At 44.7% G+C, this 12,661-nt stretch overlaps 2 protein-coding genes across 2 annotated transcripts in view; one reads left to right on the top strand and one right to left on the bottom strand.

Moving 5' to 3' along the window:
• stag1a (stromal antigen 1a) overlaps positions 1-3,050 on the top strand; it is a 46,790-nt gene extending 43,740 nt beyond the window's left edge. Inside the window, exons 32-34 of the mRNA XM_036553925.1 lie at positions 530-644; positions 1,000-1,080; positions 1,886-3,050. Coding sequence (XP_036409818.1) covers positions 530-644; positions 1,000-1,080; positions 1,886-1,909 — 220 coding nt within the window. The 3' untranslated portion in view covers positions 1,910-3,050. The remainder of the gene's footprint in view (positions 1-529; positions 645-999; positions 1,081-1,885) is intronic.
• A 744-nt stretch (positions 3,051-3,794) lies between these two features.
• Positions 3,795-12,632, bottom strand: pccb (propionyl-CoA carboxylase subunit beta). Its single transcript, XM_036554552.1, has 15 exons — positions 12,374-12,632; positions 11,929-12,048; positions 11,081-11,149; positions 10,931-10,987; positions 8,496-8,609; positions 8,276-8,386; positions 7,980-8,088; positions 6,828-6,948; positions 5,939-6,020; positions 5,722-5,845; positions 5,490-5,597; positions 4,908-5,008; positions 4,648-4,746; positions 4,261-4,360; positions 3,795-4,172 (listed from the first exon to the last, which is right to left on the bottom strand). The coding sequence occupies exons 1-15, from the start codon at positions 12,611-12,613 to the stop codon at positions 4,051-4,053; spliced, it is 1,677 nt and encodes a 558-aa protein (XP_036410445.1). The 5' UTR covers positions 12,614-12,632; the 3' UTR covers positions 3,795-4,050.
• Between the last annotated feature and the right edge of the window lie 29 nt (positions 12,633-12,661).

Here is a 12,661-nt window from a genome sequence, read left to right on the forward strand (position 1 = left end):
TGTAACAGGTTTTGGGGAGGTATATAACAGGTTCTTGGGGAGGTGTGTAACAGGTTTTGGGGAGGTATATAAGAGGTTTTTGGGGAGGTGTATAACAAGTTTTGGGGAGGTGTGTAACAGGTTTTCGGGGAGGTATATAACAGGTTCACGGGGAGGTGTGTAACAGGTTTTGGGGAGGTGTGTAACAGGTTTGCGGGGAGGTATATAACAGGTTCTCGGGGAGGTGTGTAACAGGTTTTGGGGAGGTGTGTAACAGGTTTGTGGGGAGGTATATAACAGATTTCGGGGAGGTGTGTAACAGGTTTTGGGGAGGTGTGTAACAGGTTTCGGGGAGATGTGTAACAGGTTTGTGGGGAGGTATATAACAGGTTTCGGGGAGGTGTGTAACAGGTTTTGGGGAGGTGTGTAACAGGTTTTGGGGAGGTGTATAACAGGTTTTTGGGGAGGTATATAACAGGTTTTTGGGGAGGTATATAACAGGTTTTGAGGTTTCGGGGAGGCTCTGTGTAAAACAGCCTCGCTCTTTCAGCCGAGGGCTCATGGAGGATGACGCGGAGCCCATCTTTGAGGACGTGATGATGTCGTCCCGCGGCCAGCTGGAGGACATGAACGAGGAGTTCGAGGACACCATCGTCATCGACCTGGTGAGCTTCACTCTCTCCCAGCTCTACGAGGACGTCTGGCCTTCACCAGGCTCCGGCTTTAATGTCAGAACCAGTATCCCTACGCTTATGTCCCCCTGTCACACAACACAAGAGTAACAGGGTTTACACTGCACTTCAGCGGCTGAATGACCCCAGTTTTTATGCATTTAGACTCCTAAACTCACCATGTTCTATAGCCATATCTGAAGCACAGAAATGCATTCGTTTATTCTTGACCAAAAGTCACTGCAAGATAAAGGACTTGACCTTACATTAGAAATACAGAAACACATCAGAATTAATCAGAAATACAGGCATTCATTATGTCTCATGTCATTATGTCTGACTGTTTCAGCCACCATCCAGGAACAGACGAGAGAGGGCTGAGCTGAGACCGGATTTCTTTGACTCCGCAGCCATGATAGAGGACGAATCAGTGAGCATAACAGGCCTTTTGTTATTAATGACAATTTTTTTAAATGACCTTGTAATAAACCACTGAACAGTAAATTAACATTAGAAATGTGTTTTGAATAAGGTGTGTTGGGTTTTAAACTTTAAACAGATGCACTTTCGAACGAATTCAAAATGCAACAGTTAAGCAGTATTGTTGTGAACCTAAAATGGCCGCCTCTGGCCAAAGACTCTTCAAGGTTGGAGGTGACGGCTCCATCTGTTCTGTGGCAGCCAGGCCAGTTCCTCTCACGGCAGGAAGTGTGGCTTTTGGAATGGAACAGCACAGTAAATGGCTCAATGCCGAGGAAGGCACAGAGACAGAGGGCACATGCTAGTTTTATTTTTGCCTCCTTTGTGGTGTAGTTGTAGTGTGTGGCGTAGTCAGTCAATATGCCCAGCCCCTCCCCTTTATGTTGCCGGTTAAGACAGCTGAACAGAGCTCTGTATTGAACTCATCACGTTTGCAGGGACGTGAACTATGTGGCTGGGAAAATGATTTGAACCTTTTTCCAAAATGCTGGAGTCCGTTTTGAAACCAGCAGTCGTGCTAGAAAGTAGGAATTGTGTTTTTAAAGGTGATCTGTGATTCTGGAATCGCCAAACAGTAGGAGCTCTAAGTGCCTTCAGAAAAACACCACAGAACTTTTACATGAATCTATTCTGCTCAGCCTGGTTTTTCCTCATGCTTTTTGGTTAACATTTTGTGAGAAATGGGAAAAAAAAATTGTGTTTAAAGAAAATTTTTGATGCCCGAAATTAACCAGCCTGTTTTCGCTCTCTAACAGGGATTCACCATGCCTATGTTCTGAGAAGCCATGGTGATGAAGCACTGGCTGAAAAAAGAAAAAGAAAAACAGGAACAGGAGTTCGTTCGGAGCAAGGGGCCTTCTAACTGTGATTGCTTGTGAAACACATTAGGGAAAAAAATTGACTATTTTTGGGACACACACACAAACAAACAAAAAAAAAAAAAAAAACACGGGAGGAAGCCGTCAGGTGGTCGTCGATCCGGTTACAGGTAGAGGAAATCGTTGCCCTTGTAGAGCCCAGCGGCTTTGCGGCTCCATCCCCAACACCCACCCGTGTCCTGTGACCAGGGGAGGATACCAGCACCGCTCCAGAAACAGACTCCGCGGCACATCCTCAAGGATCGATTTTAATCTTTACATTTCTACTACAGACAAGTTGTACATTTAAAAGGAAAAAAAAAAAGACGAGACAAAGCAAAAATCGTGGTTTTAACAGTTACCATTTTTAAAAACAAAAAAAAAAAAAACTCATGCCTATTAGCCTTGCTACAGTTCGTTGGTTGATTCACACTGGATTTGGTTAACATTGTGGTTCACTTTTATTCACCAGGGAAATATTGTTCCAGGTTCTGCCATCGCGTATTTTTAAGATTTACATTTATTTGTTAGCTCCTCATTGGCTGGCTAGGTCTCTAACACCATACGGTTAATTAGGTTGGTGTGGTGTTCTGGTTTTGTGTCTTGGAATTACATGAAAGAGAATGTCAGTGTGGTGTACATTGGTACACAGGAACACAACCATTTAGTCATTGACACTTCAGTGCCCAGCCCCGTATTGCTAAAGAAATGTAATATTGTGGTGTTTAGTGATTAATGCATAAAGGAATATTGTTAAGGTTTAAGGTAACACAAGTTGCTTTTTCCTCATTGCATACAGTGCGTATTTGCCTCTCATTGGTCCAGACGTATCACATGATCGTGTCTGTGTTAAGCAGCACTGAGGCACTACAGCATCCTGACACTTTGTTTTGAACTCAACGGTTTCCTGGCAACAGGGATTCTTGTCCCCCCTGCATACCAGTATACAGTCTAGGTCTTATCTTAAACCGTGTACAGATCAAAGCTAGGGTCTTGAGTGTTTTCCAGTCAGCCACACACATATGCATACACACACACAGACACACACACACACACACACACACACACAGATCATGTAACCTGGGTTTTTTAAAACAAATTAATAGATTAAAAAAAATATTTTGAATTTTAGTAGTTTAGTATGAAGTTTTGAATCAAGTGAGATTTTTTTCGTCAATGTTTGTACAGTTGAGTTTTTCGACAGATCTGTTGCCAAACCGTGGACAGCACGCTTTATTCTGCCACCAGCTCCAAACGGACAGAGCGTCCATCCACAAGCCCGCGAGGGGAGGGGGAGGGGGAGAGGGAGAGGGGGAGGGCACTCTCTGGGCTCGTAGCGGTGGGACTATCATGTCACCTACGTAGTTCTGTGGGCATAATAGATGCTGCATGCTGAGAGTCCAGTCACAGCAAACCCTTGTGCTTCACGGCCGTACGTCGTCCAAAACGCGAGAAGGTTCTGTCATAGACCGCACAGCGACTGTTTTCATATCTTAGGTACTTTCACGTGGGTGGGTTTCGACTTCAGTTCTGACTCGATAGCTTTTATATTCCCCAGTGTCTCCTCCATTGGTTTTGTTAGTAACCCCCCCCCCCTCCCCTGTAAATTGTACATTTTCAATATTAAGATGGTTTTCTTTTGTACAACCTAATGCGGATGTATTCCTCCCTCTCCCCTTTAATAAACTGTTCTAAATCTTTTTTTTTCTGTGAACAAGAAATTTAAGTTTTGATTTTTTTATGAAATAAAATCTGTAATCTTGATGCGTGGGCTTAAATGGTGTGTCATTTGAAGTCATTTGCATTGCAGTGTGAATTTGGGAATACAGCACCTGTGATGTCTGCGGTGGTCCTTAGGCCCAATAAAAATCACAGCTTTTAGCATGGAAGTGACACTTTACCCAGCTCCCACTCAGTAACTGCGTGTTCTCATTAATGGATGACAAGTTCACTCCATGTTCAAGTGTTCAGTCTCGTACGTAAAAGATTTATTTGATCTTGAAATCAAAACTATGCTTAAGGGAGCCTCGGTTACAAGTGTCCATGTTGGGAGAGGGGCGGGTTTAGAGGGGGATGTTGGCGTGCTTCTTCCACGGGTTCGTCTGCTTCTTGCTCGCCAGGACCTCAAGGTCTCGGCAGATCCTCTTGCGTGTCGTCGAAGGCTGGATGATGTCGTCCACGAAGCCTAAGAACAAAAGCGGACACAGAGCGGTTACAGCGGGCTGTATCTGTGGCGACCGCGCCGCCCTGTCGCCGATGGTGACGTTTCCTACCTCGGACCGCTGCGGGGAAGGGGTTGGCGAACTTCTCCACGTACTCGGCCTCGGCCTCGGCCTGGTTCTCCTTTCCTCTGAAGATGATCTGGACTGCCCCCTGGGGGAGGTGGAGAGAACCGCCCGTTAGCGCCCCAAACCACGCCCCTCCAGAACCTTGCCAATGGCTGCCCTTTCTACCAACCTTGAGATTACAATTCCTCAAAGTCCATCATCCTATGCATTTGAATGACTAATGTTAACTGTTCTGTTGTTGCTACTTACTAGGAGTAAGTATGCAATTCGGTGCTGAACTCCAGGGCAGATTTTGTTTTAATAGTTGATTTTTGCATGCGAGACCATGAGCTGTGTGAAATGTCCTTGTAAGCCCTTGTTGCTGAGGGTTACCTTGGCGCCCATCACAGCAACCTCGGCAGACGGCCACGCGTAGTTCACATCTCCTCTGAGGTGCTTGGAGCTCATCACATCGTAAGCGCCACCGTAGGCCTGTCAAAAAAACACACACACACACACACACACACACACACACAGAGCTCCCCTCAGCCTTCTGAAAGATTGACTGGTATGTGTCTTTAACCAGCATGTGAAAAATACACATGAGCAGCCAGCTCAGTTATTCTCTCAGCTCCTGGGAGGTTCAGTCCTACCTTCCGAGTGATGATGGTGATCTTGGGGACAGTTGCTTCGGCGAAAGCGAAGAGCAGTTTGGCCCCGTGCCTGATGATGCCCCCGTACTCCTGTGCTGTCCCTGTGGAGGCAGAGCGTCATTCAAAAGCCACTCAAAACCCACACACTGCTACAGCCTGGCTGCCTCTTTAGTGCCAAATGCAATAGAGATCTGAGTCAGAGTTACAGGCAACTGAAGTTCAAATCGCCGTCGCTCTGAAATAGGAAGCTTGGTTATGCTGGGTCTGTCAGGGTGGAAATCAGGTGCAAGGGATGCCTCAGAAGTGCCTTTTTTATACCACAATCCTCATACGCACCTGAAGCATTTTAGTTGGATTCCTCAACAGATCACAAATGTCCTGGTAACGCTGGGGTTGCCACCCAGTATAATCTTATATTTATGTAATCTTTACATTTATTCCCTCATCAGATGCACTCATCCAGAGTGATTTCCAAAAAGGCGCGTTAACGCATGTCCCATAGTCATAAGAGCGACAGTTCATACAAAAAACAGTACACTAGCACTTTAATGACTAGCAGCTGATATCGCCACCCCACACTACCTGGCAGGAATCCGGGAACGTCAACGAAGGTGATGATGGGAATGTTGAAGGCGTCACAGAAGCGCACGAATCGGGCCCCCTTGACGGACGAGTTGATGTCCAGGCAACCTGGGGGCGGGCGGGAACGTGCAAAATGGCGTCTCAGACGGTGGCGCCAAAAAGCCATGGTGAGGGAGGGAGAGGGGGAGGAGGGGAGGGGGTGGAGGCCTCGCTAGGACGTCACACTGCTCACCTGATGCCACCTTGGGCTGGTTTCCCACAATCCCCACCGTGCGGCCGTTCATCCTGGCGAAGCCCACCACAATGTTCTTGGCGTAGTTCGGCATGATTTCGAAAAACTCCCGCTCATCCACAATCTGGCGACGAGAGTGCAGGAAGAGCCGCAGCGCGATTTAAAAATAGACATTCTTCACGCCCCAAAGTGTTCTAGCAGATGGATCGCCACTTACGCCATGGATAATGTCCAGCATGTCATAGGCTTTGGTGGACTCGAACGGAACCACAGTGTCCAGGCCGGGGACCAAGCGGTCGCTGCAATGTTAAAGGTGCAAAACACGATGATGTAAGCCTTCAGAAATTCTCACCTTGCTCTTCAATCCTGCTATTCCATCATCTGTCCACAAGGTGTCAGTCAAGTCACCTTTTCCATCTACTGTTTCCTCAGCTGTTTATATTTATCATTCTCTTTCATTTCACATGGCTCAATTTCATTTGAACTCAGCATTAGTGTGCTGATTGACAGAAACTGGTCAGCTTTTTTCATACAGATAAATGTAAAACAGAAACTGTCAACCTCTGGGAGGAATGAGCCACAACATACAGTATAAAATAATAATGAATGGACCCTTTAAATGTCAGTTAAACTGTCTAGAGAATGGTAGCATAATAATTACATTTCTGGCTGTCGCATTTGTGGTTATTCAAGATGTTGAGTAAGTATGGCTCAAAGGGTGACAGAATTCACTGAAATAAGATTAAAAGCCACTGAAAAACCTGCAAACAAGCTGGACTGAAAATTGATTGTTTCACACACACAGATGGAAGGTGAGTTTCTGAAAAGTAGGCTGAGAATTTTTTCAATGCCATAAGTCATAAGCCTTACTATATAATAATGTGGACAAAATTGTTGAATTTATGAGCAAAATATAAAAACACTTATGCAAAGGTACATTAATAAATGTACATTTCTGATTAAAACAACACTTACAGCACCACTGGAGACCTTCAATGACAAACCTATCTGCTCGGTCAGTGCATGTTGCTATGGTGCTGAAATACCACTAGAGGGTGTAGTTTCACCACACAACGTCAGCAAGTGATAATTATTCCTGAACTTGCCTGGGGTCATGACACTCTATGACAGGGGCTGCATCCTTATTACTGAGAGGGAGGAAGTTGAAGAATTCTCTGAGGTTCAGCAGGGCATCGATGTCATTCTCAAATGCCCTGTGGGCCACACCTGGAGAGATTAGGTGGGAAACACATCAGCACATTAATAAATGATGACTATGAAATGCCATGCTGCTTTAAATGAATACCACCCCTGCAAAAACCCTGCAGTTCAGCAGACCTTTATTAAAACACAGCACTTTTAGTACTAGAGCAGCTACAATATATCAGTCAATGGTATTTCATAACATAAAGCTACATTCCACTATTGTTCTCAAAGGAAAATTGTTCTCTTTCACAGTTAGTGAAAAAGTAATTATTACCAGAGTCTATTTCTCATAACTTTTAGTGTAGTTCAAATCAGGAAGTTAGAAAATAAGGGCAGATTCCCCACAGATATAACAGAACTGTACTTGGTGGCCCCAGTGCTGGTAGAAGCTACCTGCATTTTACATTACATTATTGGCATTTAGCAGATGCTCTTATCCAGAGCAACTGACATAGGTTACAATTTTTTTAAATGTCACCTATTAACACAGCTGGATATTTACTGAGACACTTCTGGGTTAAGTACCTTTTCCAAGGGTACAGCAGAAAATCAAACCGGCAACCTGTCGGTTATGAATCCTGCTCCTTACCACTATGCCACACTTATGCTATGCTATGCCCCAGGAAATCAGGAGCTTTGAGGCAATTTAAGAGTAGCATGCTTTCCTCTTCATCAAACAGCATTTTCATTCAGTGGCTGGGGGAGTCCAAAACATTAAGCCAGCACCAGGGAATAAACTTTGATGTCTTGGCTCCCGACCAGTCGTGATTTTCTGTTAATTTTACCTCATTATAGAACTGTCAAATCACTGCACTCTGAGGTCTGAACCTGGGCTGCCTGCACATTAGTGTGCAGACTGATGAAATTCCTCACAGGAGGGTTTGTCTAATCTCCTCCATACAAAGCAGTTATGACAACCGGAAAAAGGAAAAACAACAGAGACTAAAAACCAAAAAAGGCTGTTCATAAAATTATATTCTTTAAAATATGGGCTACAGGGATTTCTGCCGTCTGGCACAAGCAATCCCTCTCTGTTCTGCGCTGTCACTTACCAGACACAGCGGTGTGGGTCTTTGCCCCTCCCAGCTCCTCCTGGGTCACGTCTTCATTGGTGACCGACTTGACCACGTCTGGCCCAGTGATGAACAGGTAGGAGGTGTCCTGTTAACACAGAGACCAGCGCCTCAATCGAAACACAGTCAGCCTCAAAGCAAAAACAGACCATAGCCTGACATTTCTGCTGAACAAACCAAGCCTGGTTATTAGCTGCTGAGTGAGTTCTTCCTCTAAGTGGATTACTTTGCTGTAAAAAAAACACACATATAGGAAGGCCTTTAGAGTTTCCTACCTTCACCATAAATGTGAAATCTGTTAAGGCAGGTGAGTAGACGGCCCCTCCAGCACAAGGACCCATGATGAGGGAGATCTGTGGGACCACCCCCGAGGCCATCACGTTCCTCTGAATAAGTTGGGGAGGGGGGTAGGGACAGAGACAACAGCTGTCACCGGCAGATCGTTGAAGTGCCGCTCTTGCCATGGAACGACACCAGACTCCCCACTCCCATTACCAGGAAGATGTCAGCATATCCTGCCAGGGACTCCACCCCTTCCTGGATACGGGCCCCTCCGGAGTCATTTAGGCCGATGACTGGGGCGCCCACCATCATGGCCTGGTCCATTATCTGTGAGAGAGAGAGAGAGAGAGAAAGAAAATAATGGAGGCCAAGGAGTTTCCAACATGTGTACATGTGTGTCTAGCTAGAGGGTGGAGATGGAGCTCTTGCCATGGGTAGGTCCAGCCACATGCAATTTCTGTGAACGACATCATCATTTTCTGACCAGATCAAGATCACAACGTATTGAAACATACTCGTTTTGAGGTAGGGCTGCAGCTAACGACTATTTTGATAGTTGAATAATTTATCAATTATTGAAACGAACAGTCGACTATTCGAATTATGAATCGCACAATTACTCAATGGCTCTTATTTATCTATCGGCTTTTAAATTTAGCTTGAGGTTGTTTTAGGCATATGCTAACTAACAATAAACACAATAAAGATTACAACTTCATTCAAAAATACATCTTTTAATGAATGGTTACTAGGACTAATTCAGTGAGGGCAGCTGCTTGCTGGGGAGTACAAGTCTGCTTCCTCTGAAAAAAGCCATCCATGGTAGCATTACGAGATCCAACAAACCCATAACTCCTTCGAATTAATTCCAATGCAACCCACATTGGGCACGCACGCATAGACACGAGTTGTAGAAATCTTTTGCGATTTAGAAAGTATCAAATTCTCCGGTGTTCTCTAAACTTGTGCACTCGGCAGCAACACTATCTCCAGCCATAAACGTCGCCATGATAACGATGCAACATTTAAGCAGAGAATTTCTAAATAGCAGACAGGCTCTGGTTTAACACTGTAAAGTTAGGGCACATTTGGAATGTGAATAGGATTGCTGTGAATAATAGGTTATTATTTGCTACACTGTATGTTCAACGTCATTAATAATTTATTGATCAAGAGAAAATGTATTTCAAAACAGAAATGTTACAGCTCATAACGTGAAGTAACATGGCTTTTAACATTAACATTAGCTACGCTAGCTAGCAAACTAACTTAACGAGATGAGTCTTCATCATCCAGAGAGCCAACGTACCACCTCTTCAGATGCTCGAGCATAACTGATGTGCTCCCATGCCTGGAAAGATCAGGTTTGCAAAAGTTGCAGTTCACAACCTTCTTGGCAGAGTTAACCCTTTTGCGTGTATGGTCACACCGGTGTGATTAGCTGTTTAGCACTAAAACCAGTGCGATTAGAAAAGTAGATAGGAAAAATTCTACCTAATTTTAGCTTTGAGGAAACAGCGATTTAAGATTAAAAATATAGGATATGCTAACTGAAAAATATGAGAAGCTTAATAGCGCTAATGAAAACATAATGAACCATGTAACGTAACATGCGCGCTACACAGCATAAAAAATAAGTTACGTACAAAAGGGTTAAGAGTGAAATGCTGCCACACTTTTGAGGTCTTTGGTCGTGAAGGTGTTGCCATCTCTATTGTTCACTCCAGTAAAGCAGTGTAGCTTAGGCCAGCGTTTCTCAAACCTCTCCTGGCGGCCCACTGTCCTGCGTATCTTTTATCTATCCTCGCTGCTCGATTAAATCAGGCGTGCTCAGCTAATCAAAAGTGCCACTGATGAGTTCAGTCAGGTAGGTAGAGCAAGGATAGACAGAAGATATGCAGGACAGTGGGCCGCCAGGAGTAGAATTGAGAAACACTGGCTTAGGCTACGTGTCTGAGCATTCAGAGTCAGCACAAAAAACATACGCGATGACATCACCAACTAATCGACAATTAAATTTGTTGGCAACCAATTTGGTCGTCGACTGTAGTCGACTACATCAATTATTCGTTGCACTCTTAGTTTGAGGCAAGGGGATTGGGGCCTTCATCTGAAAATGGATGCAATGGTGAGTTTAAACATTTACATTAAACTGTGGCTTCTCCACGATGACAAGAGCTCTAGCCATTGGCTTCAACTTCAACCTGTAGACCGACTGTTCTCATTCCACAACACAAAGCAATGTTTGCCCTGCCATAGGTATCCTAATGTTACATTGCATTCCTCCATTGAAGGCAGTGGTTCATCCTATCCCCTCTCCATTCCCTCAGTATTAGATGAGCTCAGAGACCATATGTATACGGTCTCTGCATTCCTGCAACCTACATTGTAACACCCCAATTGTCAATTCTACAGTCAGAACAACGTACTTTCACCAATCAAGTTTATCAGAAGACAAAAATGGCTCAATCAATCCAGCTATGACTCTAATGGCTATTGTTTCCTTAATGTGTGTTAGTTACAGCTGTTTTATACCAGCTTTGTATATATCTGCTCTGTGCACTAGGCTGGCTTGTAAAATGTGTAAATTCCCTGTACAGCTCTCTTGTGTTTTGTCCACGCAAGTCCACGGCTCTCCTGTGCTGTACCTTGCAGACCTTCTGCGCGTGAGCTCCGGAGAGACTCCCTCCAAACACGGTGAAATCCTGGGGAAGGAACGAGAGAGCAGAGTATCACAAACCTGCACCAGCAGTCACTGGGCCAGCAGCGGCCTCTCCACCTCGTCGCCCCTCCCGTACCTGACTGAAGACGTACACCAGCCTCCCGTTGATCCGGCCCTGCCCCGTCACCACACTGTCGCCAGGATACTGCAAGAGAACGCCATCGGGAGTCACACAGTGACCGATTACACAGGATGTGAAGCCAAGCACCGAGTGCTGCAGGATTAACAACTAACATCACACAATGGTCTGTGTGAGAAACTTCCACATTCATAAGGAAACACCTACATCCATGAGCAGGTGTCTAAGTCATGAAGACTATCACTGTATATATAAGTCTCTAGTTTACCCACAAGCCCTCAGTCTTAATTGTTGTCCAACTGTGTATGGAGAGGGTATCAAAATAAGAAAAGCATGCATGTACTTCACACTGGTTTATTGTCTGTTTCTTTCATGACTAAAATTGGTCACCCAGTACTTTCTTACCTGTTGTGTATACAGGGATGGTACTGTTACATGCTAGGAGTAGTGGTATGGTAGTCCCTTTATGAAGAAATTGCTATGCTTTTCATATTTGTTTTTTCCCCTTTTTTCATTTTTTATTCTTCACAGCTACAATGTTTTGTATTTATGTCAATATACAGAAATAAAGTCACCGCATCCCTAGTTACAGGTGTATCTGGAGTACAGGTGTAGCTATGTATGATACTTATGATTAAGATTAGTAAACGGTTACCTTTAGGACTTCCCAGAACTGCATTTCGAGTTTCCAGTTCAATCAAAACTGATGGTACACCCAGATCTAGAAAACTATATGTTTTCCCACAGGCAGAGTGTTTGATGTAACAGCTGTTTAGCCAGCTCAGAAATACCACGCCTGCTCACACACGAAGACAGACATACAGACACAGACTGTATAATGATACCTTATTATGATCCGCCTCCATCCCGAAATCTGAGCAACGGTGCTCCACAAACATGTCATATTCTACAAAGGAGTCAGGGTCCAAAAGTAACTCAACCCTCTCTCTGGCAGTCAGCTTCCCCTGTAAGAGTGCGAGGAAACACTATTTAAACATTTTCAACTGCACAGCTATGACAGTTCTTCTACACAAGTAATAACCAGCTAGCTAGCTATATATCATGAACTTGCAGACCTGTCGGAGGTGTGCAACTAGCTAGCGACATACTTCGTTGGTCAAGAACTAGAAAAGTTTCTAGGCGTTAAAGCTAGTTAACAGGCTCGTCAGCCATAACATGAAATCACTGTAAAGCATACAACAAAGCCATAGCCCGAAACTGATTCCCAATATTACATCCTATTGTTATCTTACATAAAAGCAGGCACAGAAGTCGCTATTTGGCATTTACCCTTTTGTGCTGTGCATCTATTCTCTTCTGACCTCCTCCTGCAAGCGCCGCCCTCTGTTTCAAGTCAATGCGTTCCTCCACGGAAAGGTGACTGATGGAATACCACCGTGCATGTCGCTGCAGGCTCGGCTGGGTCGTTGCAACCGCGGCTCCATAATTAACCGGTATGAGACTCCGGTACGCTGATCTCAAACTACACAGAAACCTGCAGCTGTTTTTCGCCACTGTAAAGGCCGCCATGGTTGCACACACTCCGTCCGTCGACTGCCAAAGAGTCAGATTGACAAG

The sequence above is a fragment of the Megalops cyprinoides genome, chromosome 20, assembly GCF_013368585.1.
Source record: "Megalops cyprinoides isolate fMegCyp1 chromosome 20, fMegCyp1.pri, whole genome shotgun sequence".
Lineage (NCBI taxonomy): Eukaryota > Metazoa > Chordata > Actinopteri > Elopiformes > Megalopidae > Megalops > Megalops cyprinoides.

Coding starts and splice junctions, on each gene's coding strand:
- pccb (XM_036554552.1), bottom strand. CDS start 12,613: ATGGCGGCCTTTACAGTGGCGAAAAACAGCTGCAGGTTTCTGTGTAGT. Junction 10,988..11,080: donor TGGTGTACGTCTTCAGTCAG/GTACGGGAGGGG, acceptor TTCCTTCCCCAG/GATTTCACCGTGTTTGGAGG. Junction 5,846..5,938: donor TGCTGGACATTATCCATGGC/GTAAGTGGCGAT, acceptor TCTCGTCGCCAG/ATTGTGGATGAGCGGGAGTT.